At 48.3% G+C, this 21,309-nt stretch overlaps 1 protein-coding gene across 1 annotated transcript in view; it reads left to right on the top strand.

Annotated features, from left to right (window-relative positions):
• The window catches only part of LOC138293833 (lactoperoxidase-like), an 814,295-nt gene that overhangs the window by 415,085 nt on the left and 377,901 nt on the right, over positions 1 to 21,309 (top strand). The window contains exon 7 of the mRNA XM_069233150.1: positions 18,793 to 19,045. Coding sequence (XP_069089251.1) covers positions 18,793 to 19,045 — 253 coding nt within the window. The remainder of the gene's footprint in view (positions 1 to 18,792; positions 19,046 to 21,309) is intronic.

Consider the following 21,309-nt stretch of genomic DNA (forward strand, 5'->3'; position numbering starts at 1 on the left):
GGTCGAAGGAATCTTCCCCCTGCTACCGCAGGCACCAAAGAACTGCATCACCGGTCACCTGGGTCTCCTCTCAGCACAACGAGCGAGGTCCCTTGAATCCAGCAACTCTGTCCAAGTGACTCCCACAGTCCAGTGACTCTTCAGTCCAAGTTTGGTGGAGGTAAGTCCTTGCCTCCCCACGCCACACTGCATTGCTGGGAACCGCATCTTTTGCAGCTACTCCGGCCTCTGTGCACTTCCGGCAGAAATCCTTTGTGCACAGCCAAGCCTGGGTCCACGGCACTCTAACCTGCATTGCACGACTTTCTAAGTTGTCCTCCGGCGGCGTGGGACTCCTTTGTGCAACCTCGAGTGAGCACCGTTTCACTCCTCTTTGTAGTGCCTGTTCCGGCACTTCTGCGGAAGCTGCCTGCTTCTGAGAGGGCTCCTTGTCTTGCTCGACGCCCCCTCTATCCCCAGACGCAATTGGCGACATCCTGGACCCTCCTGGGCCACAGCAGCATCCAAAAACCCTGACCGCACAATTTGCAGCTAGCAAGGCTTGTTGGTGGTCTTTCGGCCGGAAAACACTTCTGCACGACTCTTCTCGACGTGGGACATCCATCCTCCAAAGGGGAAGTTTCTAGCCCTTGTTGTTCCTGCAGAATCCTCAGCTTCTACTGCCTAGTAGCAGCTTTTTTGCACCCACAGCTGGCATTTCCTGGGCATCTGCCCATCTCCGACTTGCTTGTGACTTTTGGACTTGGTCCCCTTGTTCCACAGGTATCCTCGACTGGAAATCCATTGTTGTTTCATTGCTGGTTTGTGTCTTTTCCTGCAGAATTCCCCTATCACGACTTCTATGTCCTTTGGGGAACTTTAGTGCACTTTGCACTCACTTTTCAGGGTCTTGGGGTGGGCTATTTTTCTAACCCTCACTGTTTTCTTACAGTCCCAGCGACCCTCTATAAGGTCACATATGTTTGGGGTCCATTCGTGGTTCGCATTCCACTTTTGGAGTATATGGTTTGTGTTGCCCTATCCCTATGAGTCCCCCATTGCATCCTATTGTAACTATACATTGTTTGCACTGTTTTCTAAGACTATACTGCATATTTTTGGTATTGTGTACATATATCTTGTGTATATTTCCTATCCTCTCACTGAGGGTACGCTCTGAGATACTTTGGCATATTGTCATAAAAATAAAGTACCTTTATTTTTAGTATAACTGTGTATTGTGTTTTCTTATGATATTGTGCATATGACACTAAGTGGTACTGTAGTAGCTTCACCCGTCTCCTAGTTCAGCCTAAGCTGCTCTGCTAAGCTACCATTATCTATCAGCCTAAGCTGCTAGACACCCTATACACTAATAAGGGATAACTGGGCCTGGTGCAAGGTGCAAGTACCCCTTGGTACTCACTACAAGCCAGTCCAGCCTCCTACACCCCTGCACCCAGAAGCTCAGCTGTGTCAGCTTCCAGCTCCTCTTGTGTGAGTTATGCACAGGGAGAGAATTCCTCTTCCTCAAAAGGGGAATCATCTGTGGAGGGAGGGATAGTGGACAAGGGTTTGCCGCCATTCCTTCCCCTAATTTTTGGGAGCACTTGGTCCATTGTTCCAGGGTCCAAGTTTCCCTGTCCTCTTTGCTTCTTGGCCTGAGCCCTGGTAAGAGCAAAGATGTGCCCTGGAATGCCCAGCATTGCTGCATGGGCCTCCAACTCCACGTCAGCCCAAGCTGAAGTCTACAAATCATTGCCTAGCAGACATTCTACAGGTAAATCAGTGGCTACGACAACTTTCTTTGGACAAGTAACTCCCCCCCAGTTGAGATTCACAACATCGATGAGGTTACAGTGTTGCTATGGGCGCCTGTCACTTGGTACTGGTGACCAAGTAGGTGTTGCTCAGGGGCAACCAGTTTGTCCATCACCATGGTGACACTGGCACCTGTGTCCTTGTAGGCTTCAACCTGAAAACCATTAATCAGGGGTAGCTGCTTGTACTTATCCATTTTAAGGGGACAAGCAACTAAAGTGGCTAGGTCAATGCCACTGTCAGAGACTAAAACAGCCTTATTGATCTCCCTAACTAGACCAACCCCAACTACATTACTAATGGTGAGGCCAACTACACCCTTTGACTGGCTATTAGTAGTGTTCCTCCCACCACCATTTCTATTACTAGGGGCACTAGTGGTTGCAGTTAGGGTTGTGGTGGTGGGAGGCTTGGTGTTTCTTTTTGGACAAAGAGGATCAGTTGCCCAATGGCCTTTGGCTTTACATATATAACACCAAGGTTTCTTATCTTTGTAAAAAGGATTTGGATCCACCACTCTCAGATGATTTTTGTGGGCCTGATGAAGACTCACATGATTTTTTATCTTTGTCACCACCCTTGTCATGTGACTTACCATCCTTCTTCTTGCCATCCTTGTCACTCCCTGTAGGAGCTTTTCTGCTCACCCTTGTTCTGACCCATTTGTCTTCCTTCTTTCCCAAATCTTGGGGAGAGGTCAGATCTGAGTCCACAAGATACTGATGTAACAAGTCAGACACACAATTATTCAAGATATACTCTCTCAGAATGAAGTTATATAGGCTTACATAATCAGTCACCTTACTGCCATGTAACCAGCCTTCTAGCGCCTTCATAGAACAGTCCACAAAGTCTGTCCAGTCCTGTGATGACTCTTTTCTGGTCTCTCTGAACTTAAGTCTGTACTGTTCAGTGGTTAAGCCCAGACCATCTAAGAATGCATTTTTAAGAACCTGGTAATTATCTTCATCATCCTCTCTGACAATAGGATGTCTGTCTCTACCTTTGCCAGAGAAGGATAAGCATAGGATTGCAGCTCACTGTACATGAGGGACCCTCTGAACTTTACAGGCCCTCTCAAGTGCAGCAAACCCCTTGTTGATGTCATCACCATCGTTGTAAGGAGGGACAACTTTGTGCAGATTTCTAGAATCAAATGAAGGTTTCCTATCCTAACATTTGTATTACTAAAACTGCTGCTGCCACCATGGGAAACTCACCCCAAACCCTACCTCTCTTTCTCCACAGCCAGAGATTCCTTGTCTAAGGTCAACTGTTGCTGCATTAGCCTCAGTCTGGCATCCTCTAACCTTAGCTTTCTGAGTCCCTATCTAGGGACTGGTCCTCAGGGTTAGAATTGTGGGATGCCTCTGAAACAGAGGTAACGTGAAAGTGTGCAGAGGCAGGTCTATCTCTAACAGGGGGTACTCTAGTGTCCTGGCTTCTAGGGGTGAAGGGAGCCCTACTTGTGTGTGAACCCTTCCCACTACCAGTTATACTAGGTGGCTTATTGACAGATAGATCTGTGGAAGGACCCTCCCCAGGATTGTCAGTTTTCTCCTCTGAGTCTTCCTGGTTGGAATCATCATCTACCTCTTCCACTGTCTGATATTGACCAGTGCTGAGTCTCTGGTCATCTTGGGGGAGAAGATTTAAGAGGAAATCCTTATTGGGGTACTTCCCAATCCCCAAACTTCTTTCAGTACAGACCCCTCAAACTTTTAAAGTTAAGACTTTCATAAGTTCTTTTCACAACTCTAGGGGTAACTTATAGAAGACATATTGAAAGAGAAACAAAAAAGTTTGGGAAATTGAGTAAAAAGTTAGTAGAATAACAGAGCTAACTTTTTAGAGAAAAGAAGAAAACTTTTCAAGACTTTGTAAAACTTTTTCAAAGTTAAAAAAACTTTTAGAAAGTTAGAAAATTACTGCTAGGTATATACTATGTATGCTCTAAGTATTGGAGCAAGCTTTTCTTGTGAAAAGCACCAGTAACAAAAGTGGTAAAGCAATTGCAAGTACTTATCCCACTGCTGCAACACTAATGTAGGAGGCTGGCCTGGTTTGTAGTGGGTACCTTACATACTTAAACCTTACAACAGGTCCAGTTATCACTTATTAGTGAAATGTAGTAGTGTTCTAACAGCTTAGGCTGAAAGAGGTGGCTATACCAGAGCAGCTTAGGCTGAACTAGGAGACGTGCAAAGCTCATGCAATACCACCTATATTTACACAATACTTATACACAAGTAAAGACAATACTCAGTGTTACTAAAAATAAAGGTATTTATTTGGGTGACTGTGAGAAAGTAGCCTCTTTCTAGCCTTGTTACCCCCACTTTTGGCCTGTTTGTGAGTGTATGTCAGGGTGTTTTCACTGTCTCACTGGTATCCTGCTAGCCAGGGCCCAGTGCTCATAGTGAAAACCCTATGTTTTCAGTATGTTTGTTATGTGTCACTGGGACCCTGCTAGTCAGGACCCCAGTGCTCATAAGTTTGTGGCCTGTATGTATGTGTTCCCTGTGTAGTGCCTAACTGTCTCACTGAGGCTCTGCTAACCAGAACCTCAGTGGTTATGCTCTCTCATTTCATTCCAAATTGTCACTAACAGGCTAGTGACCAATTTTACCAATTTACATTGGCTTACTGGAACACCCTTATAATTCCCTAGTATATGGTACTGAGGTACCCAGGGTATTGGGGTTCCAGGAGATCCCTATGGGCTGCAGCATTTCTTTTGCCACCCATAGGGAGCTCTGACAATTCTTACACAGGCCTGCCACTGCAGCCTGAGTGAAATAACGTCCACGTTATTTCACAGCCATTTTACACTGCACTTAAGTAACTTATAAGTCACCTATATGTCTAACCTTTACCTGGTAAAGGTTAGGTGCAAAGTTACTTAGTGTGAGGGCACCCTGGCACTAGCCAAGGTGCCCCCACATTGTTCAGGGCCAATTCCCCGGACTTTGTGAGTGCGGGGACACCATTACACGCGTGCACTACATATAGGTCACTATCTATATGTAGCTTCACAATGGTAACTCTGAATATGGCCATGTAACATGTCTATGATCATGGAATTGCCCCCTCTATGCCATCCTGGCATAGTTGGCACAATCCCATGATCCCAGTGGTCTGTAACACAGACCCTGGTACTGCCAAACTGCCTTTCCTGGGGTTTCACTGCAGCTGCTGCTGCTGCCAACCCCTCAGACAGGCTTCTGCCCTCCTGGGGTCCAGCCAGGCCTGGCCCAGGATGGCAGAACAAAGGACTTCCTCTGAGAGAGGGTGTTACACCCTCTCCCTTTGGAAAATGGTGTGAAGGCAGGGGAGGAGTAGCCTCCCCCAGCCTCTGGAAATGCTTTCATGGGCACATTTGGTGCCCATTTCTGCATAAGCCAGTCTACACTGGTTCAGGGACCCCTTAGCCCTGCTCTGGCGCGAAACTGGACAATGGAAAGGGGAGTGACCACTCCCCTGACCTGTACCTCCCCTGGGAGGTGCCCAGAGCTCCTCCAGTGTGCTCCAGACCTCTGCCATCTTGGAAGCAGAGGTGCTGCTGGCACACTGGACTGCTCTGAGTGGCCAGTGCCACCAGGTGACGTCAGAGACTCCTTTTGATAGGCTCCTTCAGGTGTTACTAGCCTATCCTCTCTCCTAGGTAGCCAAACCCTCTTTTCTGGCTATTTAGGGTCTCTGTCTCTGGGGAAACTTTAGATAACGAATGCAAGAGCTCATCCGAGTTCCTCTGCATCTCTCTCTTCACCTTCTGCCAAGGAATCGACTGCTGACCGCGCTGGAAGCTTGCAAAACTGCAACATAGTAGCAAAGACGACTACTGCAACTTTGTAACGCTGATCCTGCCGCCTTCTCGACTGTTTTCCTGGTGGTGCATGCTGTGGGGGTAGTGTGCCTCCTCTCTGCACTAGAAGCTCCGAAGAAATCTCCCGTGGGTCGACGGAATCGTCCCCCTGCAACCGCAGGCACCAAAGAACTGCATCACCGGTCCCCTGGTTCTCCTCTCAGCACGACGAGCTAGGTCCCTTGTGTAGGAGGCTGGACTGGCTTGTAGTGAGTACCAAGGGGTACTTGCACCTTGCACCAGGCCCAGTTATCCCTTATTAGTGTATAGGGTGTCTAGCAGCTTAGGCTGATAGATAATGGTAGCTTAGCAGAGCAGCTTAGGCTGAACTAGGAGACGTGTGAAGCTACTACAGTACCACTTAGTGTCATATGCACAATATCATAAGAAAACACAATACACAGTTATACTAAAAATAAAGGTACTTTATTTTTATGACAATATGCCAAAGTATCTTAGAGTGTACCCTCAGTGAGAGGATAGGAAATATACACAAGATATATATACACAATAGCAAAAATATGCAGTATAGTCTTAGAAAACAGTGCAAACAATGTATAGTTACAATAGGATGCAATGGGGAAACATAGGGATAGGGGCAACACAAACCATATACTCCAAAAGTGGAATGCGAACCACGAATGGACCCCAAACCTATGTGACCTTGTAGAGGGTCGCTGGGACTATTAGAAAATAGTGAGAGTTAGAAAAATAACCCTCCCCAAGACCCTGAAAAGTGAGTGCAAAGTGCACTAAAGTTCCCCTAAGGACAAGGAAGTCGTGTTAGAGGAATAATGCAGGAAAGACACAAACCAGCAATGCAACAACTGTGGATTTCCAATCTAGGGTACCTGTGGAACAAGGAGACCAAGTCCAAAAGTCACAAGCAAGTCGGAGATGGGCAGATGCCCAGGAAATGCCAGCTGCGGGTGCAAAGAAGCTTCGACTGGACAGAAGAAGCTGAGGTTTCTGCAGGAACAAAAAGGGCTAGAGACTTCTCCTTTGGTGGACTGATCCCTCTCGCCTTGGAGAGTCGTGCAGAAGTATTTTGCCGCCGAAAGAACGCCAATAAGCCTTGCTAGCTGCAAATCTTGCGTTTTGCGTTTTTGGACGCTGCTGGGGCCCAAGAAGGACCAGGAGGTCGCAAATTGGACCTGAAGAGAGAGGAGACGTCGAGCAAGACAAAGAGCCCTCACTGAAGCAGGTAGCACCCGGAAAAGTGCCAGAAACAGGCACTACGAGGATGCATGAAATGGTGCTCGCCGAAGTTGTACAAAGGAGTCCCACGTCGCCGGAGACCAACTTAGAAAGTCGTGCAATGCAGGTTAGAGTGCCGTGGACCCAGGCTTGGCTGTGCACAAAGGATTTCCGCCGGAAGTGCACAGGGTCCGGAGTAGCTGCAAAGTCGCGGTTCCCAGCAATGCAGCCCAGCGAGGTGAGGCAAAGACTTACCTCCACCAAACTTGGGCTGAAGAGTCACTGGACTGTGGGGGTCACTTGGACAGAGTCGCTGGATTCGAGGGACCTCGCTCGTCGTGCTGAGAGGAGACCCAAGGGACCGGTAATGCAGCTTTTTGGTGCCTGCGGTTGCAGGGGGAAGATTCCGTCGACCCACGGGAGATTTCTTCAGAGCTTCTGGTGCAGAGAGGAGGCAGACTACCCCCACAGCATGCACAAGCAGGAAAACAGTCGAGAAGGCGGCAGGATCAGCGTTACAGAGTTGCAGTAGTCGTCTTTGCTACTATGTTGCAGGTTTTGCAGGCTTCCAGCGCGGTCAGCAGTCGTTTCCTTATCAGAAGGTGAAGAGAGAGATGCAGAGGAACTCGGATGAGCTCTTGCATTCGTTATCTAAAGTTTCCCCAGAGACAGAGACCCTAAATAGCCAGAAAAGAGGGTTTGGCTACCTAGGAGAGAGGATAGGCTACTAACACCTGAAGGAGCCTATCAGCAGGAGTCTCTGACGTCACCTGGTGGCACTGGCCACTCAGAGCAGTCCAGTGTGCCAGCAGCACCTCTGGTTCCAAGATGGCAGAGGTCTGGAGCACACTGAAGGAGCTCTGGACACCTCCCAGGGGAGGTGCAGGTCAGGGGAGTGGTCACTCCCCTTTCCTTTGTCCAGTTTCGCGCCAGAGCAGGGGCTAAGGGGTCCCTGAACCGGTGTAGACTGGCTTATGCAGAATTGGGCACCTCTGTGCCCAACAAAGCATTCCCAGAGGCTGGGGGAGGCTACTCCTCCCCTGCCTTCACACCATTTTCCAAAGGGAGAGGGTGTCACACCCTCTCTCAGAGGAAGTTCTTTGTTCTGCCATCCTGGGCCAGGCCTGGCTGGACCCCAGGAGGGCAGATGCCTGTCTGAGGGGTTGGCAGCAGCAGCAGCTGCAGTGAAACCCCAGGAAGGGCAGTTTGGCAGTACCAGGGTCTGTGCTACAGACCACTGGGATCGTGGGATTGTGCCAACTATGCCAGGATGGCATAGAGGGGGCAATTCCATGATCATAGACATGTTACATGGCCATATTCGGAGTTACCATTGTGAAGCTACATATAGGTAGTGACCTATATGTAGTGCACGCGTGTAATGGTGTCCCCGCACTCACAAAGTTCAGGGAATTGGCTCTGAACAATGTGGGGGCACCTTGGCTAGTGCCAGGGTGCCCTCACACTAAGTAACTTTGCACCTAACCTTTACCAGGTAAAGGTTAGACATATAGGTGACTTATAAGTTACTTAAGTGAAGTGTAAAATGGCTGTGAAATAACGTGGACGTTATTTCACTCAGGCTGCAGTGGCAGGCCTGTGTAAGAATTGTCAGAGCTCCCTATGGGTGGCAAAAGAAATGCTGCAGCCCATAGGGATCTCCTGGAACCCCAATACCCTGGGTACCTCAGTACCATATACTAGGGAATTATAAGGGTGTTCCAGTAAGCCAATGTAAATTGGTAAAAATGGTCACTAGCCTGTCAGTGACAATTTGGAAAGAAATGAGAGAGCATAACCACTGAGGTTCTGATTAGCAGAGCCTCAGTGAGACAGTTAGTCACTACACAGGTAACACATTCAGGCACACTTATGAGCACTGGGGCCCTGGGTTACCAGGGTCCCAGTGACACATACAACTAAAACAACATATATACAGTGAAAAATGGGGGTAACATGCCAGGCAAGATGGTACTTTCCTACACAACCCCCCCCCCCAAACGAAGGACAATAAGACTAGCCATGACCTGATGAGTCTTCATTGTCTAAGTGGAAATATCTGGAGAGTCCATCTGCATTGGAGTGGCTACTCCCAGGTCTATGTTCCACTGTATAGTCCATTCCCTGTAGGGATATGGACCACCTCAACAATTTAGGGTTTTCACCTTTCATTTGTTTTAGCCAAAGTAGAGGTTTGTGGTCTGTCTGAACAATGAAGTGAGTGCCAAACAGGTATGGCCTCAACTTCTTCAGAGCCCAGACCACAGCAAAGGCCTCCCTCTCAATGGCAGACCAACGCTTTTCTCTAGGGGTCAACCTCCTACTAACAAAAGCAACAGGTTGATCCTGGCCCTCAGAATTAAGTTGTGATAGGACTGCCCCTACTCCTAATTCAGATGCATCAGTTTGGACATAGAATTTTTTAGAGTAACAACGGCTTTTCAGGACAGGTGCAGAGCAAATGGCCTGCTTCAGCTCCTCAAAAGCTTTCTGACAGTTTGCTGTCCATAATACCTTTTTAGGCATTTTCTTGGATGTGAGGTCATTAAGAGGGGCTGCAATGGAGCCATAGTTCTTAATGAACCTCCTGTAATACCCAGTGAGGCCTAGGAAGGCTCTCACCTGAGTCTGAGTGGTAGGGGGAACCCAATCAATAATAGTTTGGATTTTCCCCTGAAGTGGTGCAATCTGTTCCCCACCAACAAGGTGTCCCAGATAAACCACCTTACCCTGCCCTATCTGGCACTTTGAAGCCTTGATAGTGAGGCCTGCCTTTTGCAGGGCCTCCAAAACTTTCCATAGGTGGACCAGGTGATCATCCCAGCTGGAGCTAAAGACAGCTATATCGTCCAAATATGCTGCACTGAAAGCTTCCAGCCCTTGCAGGACTGTGTTCACCAACCTCTGAAAAGTGGCAGGTGCATTTTTCAAACCAAAAGGCATTACAGTAAACTGGTAATGTCCTCCAATGGTAGAAAATGCAGTCTTAGGTTTAGCATCTTCTGACAATTTGATCTGCCAATACCCTGCAGTCAAATCAAAAGTGCTTAGATACTTGGCAGATGCCAGTGTATTTATGAGCTCATCTGCCCTGGGTATAGGGTGAGCATCAGTTTTGGTTACCAAGTTGAGACCTCTATAGTCTACACAAAACCGCATTTCTTTCTTTCCATCTTTAGAATTGGGTTTTGGTACCAGTACCACAGGAGAAGCCCATGGACTGTCAGAGTGCTCAACCACTCCTAGTTCCAACATTTTCTGAACTTCTTGCTTTATGCAGTCCCTGACATGGTCAGGCTGCCTATAGATCTTACTTTTGACAGGTAAACTGTCTCCAGTATCTATAGTGTGCTCACAACAAGAAGTGGTGCCTGGCACAGTAGAGAAGAGTTCTGAAAATTGATCTAGGAGATTTATGCAATTATCTTTCTGCTCAGCAGTAAGACAATCTGCCAAAACTACACCTTCCACAAGAGCATCTTGTTCTGTGGAAGAGAAGAGATCAGGTAGAGGATCACTGTCTTCTTCCTGTCCCTCATCAGTTGCCATGAGCAGGGTGAGATCAGCCCTGTCATAGTAGGGTTTCAGGCGGTTGACATGGAGCACCCTAAGGGGACTCCTGGCAGTGCCTAAGTCAACTCAATAGGTGACTTCTCCCTTCTTTTCAACAATTGTGTGGGGACCACTCCATTTATCTTGGAGTGCTCTTGGGGCCACAGGCTCCAAGACCCACACTTTCTGCCCTGGTTGGTACTGAACCAAAACAGCCTTCTGATCATGCCATTGCTTCTGGAGCTCTTGGCTGGCCTGAAGGTTTTTACTGGCCTTTTTCATGTACTCAGCCATCCTTGATCTGAGGCCCAGTACATAGTCCACAATATCCTGCTTAGGAGCTTTTAAAGGTTGTTCCCAACCCTCCTTTACAAGTGTGAGTGGACCCCTAACAGGGTGTCCAAAAAGAAGTTCAAAGGGGCTGAAGCCCACTCCTTTCTGGGGTACCTCCCTGTAGGCAAAAAGGAGGCATGGTAGAAGGATATCCCATCTCCTGCGGAGTTTTTCAGGGAGACCCATAATCATGCCTTTGAGAGTTTTATTAAATCTCTCCACCAGTCCATTTGTTTGTGGATGATAGGGTGTTGTGAACTTGTACGTTACACCACACTCCTTCCACATGGCCTTTAAGTATGCAGACATGAAATTGCTTCCTCTGTCTGATACTACTTCCTTTGGGAAGCCCACCCTGGAAAATATTCCCAGGAGGGCCTTTGCCACTGCAGGTGCTGTAGTGGTCCTTAAAGGAATAGCTTCAGGATATCTTGTGGCATGGTCCACTACCACTAAGATAAACCTATTGCCTGAAGCAGTAGGAGGGTCAAGGGGGCCAACTATGTCAACCCCTACCCTTTCAAAGGGAACCCCAACCACAGGCAGTGGGATAAGGGGTGCCTTTGGGGTGCCACCTGTCTTGCCACTGGCTTGACAGGTTTCACAGGACTTACAAAATTATTTTGTGTCCTCAGACATCCTAGGCCAATGAAACAGGGGAACAAGGCTGTCCCAAGTTTTCATTTGTCCTAGATGCCCAGCTAAGGGAATGTCATGTGCCAGTGTTAGGAGGAACTTTCTGTACTCCTGAGGAATCACTAATCTCCTGGCAGCTCCAGGTTTAGGATCCCTATGCTCAGTGTACAAGAGGTTGTCCTCCCAGTAAACTCTGTGAGAGTCACTGACATCCCCATTAGCCTGTTTGACAGCTTGCTGTCTGAGACCCTCTAATGTGGGACAGGTTTGCTGTGCCACACTCAGCTCCTCTCTGGCAGGCCCCCCTTCACCCAAAAGCTCAGCAGTGTCTGCTTCCAGCTCCTCTGGTGTAGGTTCTGCACAGGGAGGGAATTCTTCTTCCTCAGAATTAGAATCAACTGTAGAGGCAGGGATAGTAGGAAGTGGTTTGCTTCTACTAGCCCTAGCTTTAGGGAGCACTTGGTCCATTGTTCCAGGATCCAAGCTTCCCTGTCCTTTTTGCTTTTTGGCCTGAGCCCTTGTCAAAGCAAAAATATGCCCTGGGATGCCCAGCATTGCTGCATGGGCCTCCAACTCCACATCTGACCAAGCTGATGTCTCCAAATCATTCCCTAATAGACAGTCTACCGGTAAATCTGAAGCTACCACAACTTTCTTTGGACCAGTTAACCCCCCCAGTTGAGATTTACAACAGCCATGGGGTGGCTTTGTGTTATGTTGTGAGCATCGGTTACTTGGTACTGGTGTCCAAGTATGTGTTGTTCAGGGTGCACCAGTTTCTCAATCACCATTGTGACACTGGCACCTGTGTCCCTTTAGGCCTAGACCTCAACACCATTTATTAGGGTTAGTTGCTTGTACTTCTCCAAGTTATGGGGGCAAGCAACCAAAGTGGCTAAATCAATAGCCCCTTCAGAGGCTAAAGTAGCCTCTGTGGTCTCCCTAATCAGACCAACCCCAACTAAGTTACCAAAAGTGAGCCCAGCTACTCCCTTGGATTGGCTATTAGTAGGTTTGCTCCCACCACCACTGCTATTAGTAGGGACACTAGGTGTAGCAGTAGGGGTTGTAGTGGTAGGAGCAGTGGTGCCTTTCTTTGGACAACTGGGATCTGTTGTCCAATGGCCTTTTATTTTACATAAATAGCACCATGGTTTCTTTTCCTTGTTCTGATTAAAGGAGGATTTGGACCCACCACCCCCACCAGAGTGTTTTTGTGGGCCTGATGAAGACTCATTTTTAGATTTGTCCCCACCCTTGTCAGAAGACTTACCATCCTTCTTTTTGTTGCCATCTTTGTCACCCCCTGTATGAACTTTTCTGTTCACTCTTGTTCTGACCCATTTGTCTGCCTTCTTTCCCAATTCTTGGGGAGAGGTCAGATCAGAGTCCACCAAGTACTGGTGCAACAAATCAGACACACAATTATTAAGAATATGCTCTCTCAGGATCAAGTTATACAGGCTGTCATAATCAGTAACTTTACTGCCATGTAACCACCCCTCCAAGGCCTTCACTGCCTGGTCAATGAAATCAACCCAGTCTTGTGAAGACTCCTTTTTGGTCTCTCTGAACTTTATCCTGTACTGTTCAGTGGTTAAGCCATAACCATCCAGGAGTGCATTCTTAAGAACTTGGAAATTATTAGCATCATTTTCTTTCACAGTAAGGAGCCTATCCCTACCTTTTCCACTAAATGATAGCCATAGGATAGCAGCCCACTGCCTTTGAGGGACATCCTGTACAACACAGGCCCTCTCAAGTGCAGCAAACCACTTGTTAATGTCATCCCCCTCCTTATAAGGGGGAACTATCTTGTGCAGATTCCTGGAATCATGCTCTTTTGCAGGATGACTATGGGGAATACTGCTGCTGCCACCATGGGTATCTAAACCCAACTTCTGTCTTTCCTTCTCTAATTCAAAAGACTGTCTATCCAAATCCAGCTGTTGCTTTTTAAGCTTCAGTCTGGTTTGTTCCACCCTCAACTTATTGAGTTCCCTCTCTAACATTCTGTCATCAGGGTTGGTGGGAGGGACATTTCTAGAAACAGAGCTATGATGGGAATGAACAGAAGGAGACCTGTCCCTTACAGAAGCCACCCTAACAGCTTAGTTTACAGAAACATTACTACCAGTATGGTGAGAATAAATGCTTTTGCTATGATGTGAGACAACACTATTTATTTGGTGTGGCTCATCATCATTACCATCTATGCTAGATTGTCTAGTAATGGGCAGGCTAGGAAGTTTCTTTCCTGAATCTTTTCCTGGGGGAGTCCCTGAATCAGATTGGGAACTACTAGGTACTTTTTCAACAGATGGGGCACCTATGGCCTTATCCTGTTCTCTAAGCATGTTAAGTAACCGTTCCAAGGAAGGATTCTTCCCTACACTCAAACCTCTCTCTATACAGAGACTCCTTGCTCTTTTCCAGCTAAGGTTGTCATATGAAAGTTTGGACAGATCAACACTTTGGCCTGTGCCAGACATTTTTAGAGAAAGTTAAAGTGATAGAAAAAGAGAAAAAAGTTTTCAGAACTTTTTGGAAAGACAGAAAAAACTTTTTAAACTTTTAAGAACTTTTTGAAAGTTTAGAAGTACTTTTCAGCACTTAGAAAAGAGTGAAAAGAGGTAATGCAAAACTTTTTGGCTATGTGTATATACACTGACCTTGTTTTGTATATTTTTCTCTTATGAAAAGTACAATGACAAGAGTGGTAAGTAGTCTCAAGCACTTATCCCACCACTGCACAACCAATGTAGGAGGCTGGACTGGCATGTAGTGAGTACCAAGGGGTACTTGCACCTTGCACCAGGCCCAGTTATCCCTTATTAGTGTATAGGGTGTATAGCAGCTTAGGCTGATAGATAATGGTAGCTTAGCAGAGCAGCTTAGGCTGAACTAGGAGACGAGTGAAGCTCCTACAATACCACTTAGTGTCATATGCACAATATCATAAGAAAACACAATACACAGTTATACTAAAAATAAAGGTACTTTATTTTTATGACAATATGCCAAAGTATCTTAGAGTGTACCCTCAGTGAGAGGATAGGAAATATACACAAGATATATATACACAATAGCAAAAATATGCAGTATAGTCTTAGAAAACAGTGCAAACAATGTATAGTTACAATAGGATGCAATGGGGAAACATAGGGATAGGGGCAACACAAACCATATACTCCAAAAGTGGAATGCGAACCACGAATGGACCCCAAACCTATGTGACCTTGTAGAGGGTCGCTGGGACTATTAGAAAATAGTGAGAGTTAGAATAATAACCCTCCCCAAGACCCTGAAAAGTGAGTGCAAAGTGCACTAAAGTTCCCCTAAGGACAAGGAAGTCGTGTTAGAGGAATAATGCAGGAAAGACACAAACCAGCAATGCAACAACTGTGGATTTCCAATCTAGGGTACCTGTGGAACAAGGGGACCAAGTCCAAAAGTCACAAGCAAGTCGGAGATGGGCAGATGCCCAGGAAATGCCAGCTGCGGGTGCAAAGAAGCTTTGACTGGACAGAAGAAGCTGAGGTTTCTGTAGGAACGAAAAGGGCTAGAGACTTCCCCTTTGGTGGACTGATCCCTCTCGCCTTGGAGAGTCGTGCAGAAGTGTTTTCCCGCCGATAGAACGCCAACAAGCCTTGCTAGCTGCAAATCGTGCGTTTGGCGTTTTTGGACGCTGCTGGGGCCCAGAAGGGACCAGGAGGTCGCAAATTGGATCTGAAGAGAGAGGGCACGTCGAGCAAGACAAAGAGCCCTCACTAAAGCAGGTAGCACCCGGAGAAGTGCCAGAAACAGGCACTACGAGGATGCGTGAAATGGTGCTCACTGAAGTTGCACAAAGGAGTCCCACGTCGCCGGAGACCAACTTAGAAAGTCGTGCAATGCAGGTTAGAGTGCCGTGGACCCAGGCTTGGCTGTGCACAAAGGATTTCCGCCGGAAGTGCACAGGAGCCGGAGTAGCTGCAAAGTCGCGGTTCCCAGCAATGCAGCCCAGCGAGGTGAGGCAAGGACTTACCTCCACCAAACTTGGGCTGAAGAGTCACTGGACTGTGGGGGTCACTTGGACAGAGTCGCTGGATTCGAGGGACCTCGCTCGTCGTGCTGAGAGGAGACCCAAGGGACCGGTAATGCAGCTTTTTGGTGCCTGCGGTTGCAGGGGGAAGATTCCGTCGACCCACGGGAGATTTCTTCTGAGCTTCTGGTGCAGAGAGGAGGCAGACTACTCCCACAGCATGCACAAGCAGGAAAACAGTCGAGAAGGCGGCAGGATCAGCGTTACAGAGTTGCAGTAGTCATCTTTGCTACTATGTTGCAGGTTTTGCAGGCTTCCAGCGCGGTCAGCAGTCGTTTCCTTATCAGAAGGTGAAGAGAGAGATGCAGAGGAACTCGGATGAGCTCTTGCATTCGTTATCTAAAGTTTCCCCAGAGACAGAGACCCTAAATAGCCAGAAAAGAGGGTTTGGCTACCTAGGAGAGAGGATAGGCTACTAACACCTGAAGGAGCCTATCAGCAGGAGTCTCTGACGTCACCTGGTGGCACTGGCCACTCAGAGCAGTCCAGTGTGCCAGCAGCACCTCTGTTTCCAAGATGGCAGAGGTCTGGAGCACACTGGAGGAGCTCTGGACACCTCCCAGGGGAGGTGCAGGTCAGGGGAGTGGTCACTCCCCTTTCCTTTGTCCAGTTTCACGCCAGAGCAGGGGCTAAGGGGTCCCTGAACCGGTGTAGACTGGCTTATGCAGAATTGGGCACCTCTGTGCCCAACAAAGCATTCCCAGAGGCTGGGGGAGGCTACTCCTCCCCTGCCTTCACACCATTTTCCAAAGGGAGAGGGTGTCACACCCTCTCTCAGAGGAAGTTCTTTGTTCTGCCATCCTGGGCCAGGCCTGGCTGGACCCCAGGAGGGCAGATGCCTGTCTGAGGGGTTGGCAGCAGCAGCAGCTGCAGAGAAACCCCAGGAAGGGCAGTTTGGCAGTACCAGGGCCTGTGCTACAGACCACTGGGATCATGGGATTGTGCCAACTATGCCAGGATGGCATAGAGGGGGCAATTCCATGATCATAGACATGTTACATGGCCATATTCGGAGTTACCATTGTGAAGCTACATATAGGTAGTGACCTATATGTAGTGCACGCGTGTAATGGTGTCCCCGCACTCACAAAGTTCAGGGAATTGGCTCTGAACAATGTGGGGGCACCTTGGCTAGTGCCAGGGTGCCCTCACACTAAGTAACTTTGCACCTAACCTTTACCAGGTAAAGGTTAGACATATAGGTGACTTATAAGTTACTTAAGTGCAGTGTAAAATGGCTGTGAAATAACGTGGACGTTATTTCACTCAGGCTGCAGTGGCAGGCCTGTGTAAGAATTGTCAGAGCTCCCTATGGGTGGCAAAAGAAATGCTGCAGCCCATAGGGATCTCCTGGAACCCCAATACCCTGGGTACCTCAGTACCATATACTAGGGAATTATAAGGGTGTTCCAGTAAGCCAATGTAAATTGGTAAAAATGGTCACTAGCCTGTCAGTGACAATTTGGAAAGAAATGAGAGAGCATAACCACTGAGGTTCTGATTAGCAGAGCCTCAGTGAGACAGTTAGTCACTACACAGGTAACACATTCAGGCACACTTATGAGCACTGGGGCCCTGGGTTACCAGGGTCCCAGTGACACATACAACTAAAACAACATATATACAGTGAAAAATGGGGGTAACATGCCAGGCAAGATGGTACTTTCCTACACCTTGAATCCAGCAACTCTGTCCAAGTGACTCCCACAGTCCAGTGACTCTTCAGAGATTTCTTTGGTCCTATTGGTGCAGGATGAAGGCAGGGAGTCCCCAGAGCATGCACACCGTGGAACCTGTTGCAGTCGCTGACTTTGAGCTGAGGTTGCTGAAGAAAAATGTCTCTTGTAGACACTTTGTTGCAGTTACAGCGTTTCTTGGAGCAGGCTATGGTTGATCCGAGGTCAGAAGAGTCTGAAGTTGTTGTAGATGATTCCTGAAGGAAACTTGCAAGCAGAATCTGAAGAGAACCCACAGGAGAGACTCTAAATAGCCATGAGAGGGGGATTGGCTACCTTATCATGTATAGACCTATCAGGAGGGGTCGCTGATGTCACCTGCTGGCACTGGCCACACAGAGCCCTCCAGAGTGCCTCCACACCTTGCAAAGCATGGTGGCTGAAGTCTGGGACACACTGGAGGAGCTCTGGGCATCACCCCTGGGGCGGTGATGGACAGAGGAGTGGTCACTCCGCTCTCCTTTGTCCAGTTTCGCGTCAGAGCAGGGGAGAAGGGGTCCCTTAACCAGTGTAGACTGGTTTATGCAAGTAGGGCATCATCTGTGCCCTTCAGAGCATTTCCAGAGGCTGGGGAAGGCTACCCCTCCCCAGCCTGTAACTCCTATTTCCAAAGGGAGAGGGTGTAACACCCTGCTCTCAGGAGGAAATGCTTTGTTCTGCCTTCCTGGGACTGGGCTGCCCAGACCCTGGGAGGACAGAACCCTGTCTGTGAGGTGGCAGCAGCTGTAGCTGCAGTGCTGGTTTGGCATTGCTAGGGGTCCATGGTGGAGCCCCCAGGATGCATGGAATTGGCTCCCCAATACCATATTTGGAATGGGGGGGACAATTCCATGATCTTAGACATGTTACATGGCCGCTACATATAGGTATTGACCTATATGTAGTGCACGTGTGTAATAGTGTCCCCGCACTCCCAAAGTCCGTGGAAATGGCCCCAAACTATGTGGGGGCACCTTTCCTAGTGCAGTGAAAATGGCTGTGAAACAGTGTGTGCACTATTTCAAGAAGGCTGCAATGGCAGTCCTGTGTATTTGTTTGTCTGAGCTCCTTATGGGTGGCAAAAGAAATGCTGCTGCCCATATGGATCTCCTGGAACCCCAATGCACTGGGTACCTAGGTACCATATACTAGGGAATTATAAGGGGGTTCCAGTATGTCAATTGAAATTGGTAAATGAAGTCACTGGCCTACAGTGACATATTTAAAAGCAGAGAGAGAGCATACGCACTGAGGTTCTGGTTAGCGGAGCCTCAGTGACACAGTTAGGCACTACACAGGCATACACATTAGGCCATAAATTATGAGCTCTGGGGTTCTGACCAGCAGGATCCCAGTGAGACAGGCAAAAACATACTGACATACACGTGAAAAATAGGGGTAACATGCCAAGGAAGATAGTACTTTCCTTCATGTACTACATTAATGGAATATTTTCCACAAAAGTAAAGATTTTTCCTGTTTCAGTAAACAAATCGTGTTGAATGCCACACTTAACCCGGGTTTCAATGTATTCAAGGTCTAATAGTCGCCGTTGGCTTGCTTGTACCAATTTAACGGTTGAAAAATAAATCTGTTCTTGTGTTTTTCAGCAAATCACCTACAGGGACTACCTTCCGATCATTCTTGGAGAGAGCTACGCAAAACACCTGCCTCTCTACCACACGTTCAACGAGATGGAGGATCCCAGGATTGCTAATGTTTTCTCTATTGCCTTTCGAGCCCCACATACAACAATTCCCCCATTGGTCTATCAACTGGATCGTCACTACCAGCCTGCTGGTGTTGATTCGGTAACCCGCTTTCACAAGACCCTGTTTGCCCCCTGGATGGCAGTGAAGAAAGGTAAAGCAATATTCCATGCACTGTGACCTGTAGTCACCCATCTAGGATCTGAAAGTGACAAGTCAACATTAGAAAACTCGTAGAGTTTACTAACATTTACATAATCATTTGTTGTTCTTATAGGGGATCTACTCACGCTTGTAATGTTCTTCTCTCTGACTGTAGTCTACACTATGTCGCGTGCATTGCTGCTTATTCTCCATTTTTGTATTTCTGCAGATTGCCAACCCACATTCCATAAATCATAGCCTACTGTAACACTTTCCATGCAACCTAAAATCACCAATTCTTCTCTAGCCTTTCAGTTCACCTTGCCAGCCATCTTCTCAAACACTTATAGCCCCACCAGTGAGCACATGTGACTCTTATTAATCTACCACAAAGAACTGGAGCAAAAATACATGGAATGGTTTTCTTTGGAGCACAAGAGCAGTGGCGTAACAAAACTTGAGGGGGCCCTAAAGTACATGGAGGTGCTCCCTATCGAGACACACTCAGAATCTCACAGACTAGGGTACTATGCTGAGGAGGCCCCTTGGAGGTTTGGAGCCCCCCGCACTGCGGGGGCTGCAGGGGCCTTTGTTACGCCACTGCACAAGAGTAGTCTGTAGGAAAGTACCATCTTGCCTGGCATGTTACCCCCATATTTCACTGTATATATGTTGTTTTAATTGTATGTGTCACTGGGACCCTGCCAGCCAGGGCCCCAGTGCTCATAAGTGTGCCCTGTATGTGTTACCTGTGTTATGACTAACTGTCTCACTGAGGCTCTGCTAATCCACGTTATTTCACAGCCATTTTACACTGCACTTAAGTAACTTATAAGTCACCTATATGTCTAACCTTTACTTAGTAAAGGTTGGGTGCTAAGTTACTTAGTCTGTGGCCACCCTGGCACTAGCCAAGGTGCCCCCACATTGTTCAGGGCCAATTCCCCGGACTTTGTGAGTGCGGGGACACCATTTCACACGTGCACTATACATAGGTCACTACCTATGTATAGCTTCACAATGGTAACTCCGAATATGGCCATGTAAAATGTCTAAGATCATGCCCCCCCCCCCAATGCCATCCTGGTATTGGGGAGACAATCCCATGATTCCCTGGGTTTTTAGCACAGACCCGGGTACTGCCAAACTGCCTTTCCCGGGGTTTCACTGCAGCTGCTGCTGCTGCCAACCCCTCAGACAGGTTTCTGCCCTCCTGGGGTCCAGCCAGGCTCAGCCCAGGAAGGCAGAACAAAGGACTTCCTCAGAGAGAGGGTGTTACACCCTCTCCCTTTGGAATAAGGTGTCAGGGCTGGGGAGGAGTAGCCTCCCCCAGCCTCTGGAAATGCTTTGATGGGCACAGATGGTGCCCATCTCTGCATAAGCCAGTCTACACCGGTTCAGGGATCCCTCAGCCCTGCTCTGGAGCGAAACTGGACAAAGGAAAGGGGAGTGACCACTCCCCTGACCTGCACCTCCCCTGGGAGGTGCCCAGAGCTCCTCCAGTGTGCTCCAGACCTCTGCCATCTTGGAAACAGAGGTGCTGCTGGCACACTGGACTACTCTGAGTGGCCAGGGCCAGCAGGTGACGTCAGAGACTCCTTCTGATAGGCTCCTTCAGGTGTTGCTAGCCTATCCTCTCTCCTAGGTAGCCAAACCTCCTTTTCTGGCTATTTAGGGTCTCTGCTTTGGGGAATTCCTTAGATAACGAATGCAAGAGCTCATCAGAGTTCCTCTGCATCTCTCTCTTCACCTTCTGCCAAGGAATCGACTGCTGACCGCGCTGGAAGCCTGCAACACTGCAACAAAGTAGCAAAGACGACTACTGCGACCTTGTAACGCTGATCCCGCCGCCTTCTCAACTGTTTTCCTGGTGGTGCATGCTGTGGGGGTAGTCTGCCTCCTCTCTGCACTAGAAGCTCCGAAGAAATCTCCCGTGGGTCGACGGAATCTTCCCCTTGCAACCGCAGGCAGCAAAGAACTGCTTCACCGGTCCTCTGGGTCTCCTCTCAGCACGACGAGCGAGGTCCCTTGAACTCAGCAACTCTGTCCAAGTGACTCCCACAGTCCAGTGACTCTTCAGTCCAAGTTTGGTGGAGGTAAGTCTTTGCCTCCCCACGCTAGACTGCATTGCTGGGATCTGCGTGTTTTGCAGCTACTCCGGCTCCTGTGCACTCACCAAGAATTTCCTATGTGCACAGCCAAGCGTGGGTCCCCGGCACTCTAACCTGCATTGCACAACCTCCTGAGTTGTCCTCCAGCTTCATGGGACCCTCT

The sequence above is a fragment of the Pleurodeles waltl genome, chromosome 4_2 (genome assembly GCF_031143425.1).
Source record: "Pleurodeles waltl isolate 20211129_DDA chromosome 4_2, aPleWal1.hap1.20221129, whole genome shotgun sequence".
Lineage (NCBI taxonomy): Eukaryota > Metazoa > Chordata > Amphibia > Caudata > Salamandridae > Pleurodeles > Pleurodeles waltl.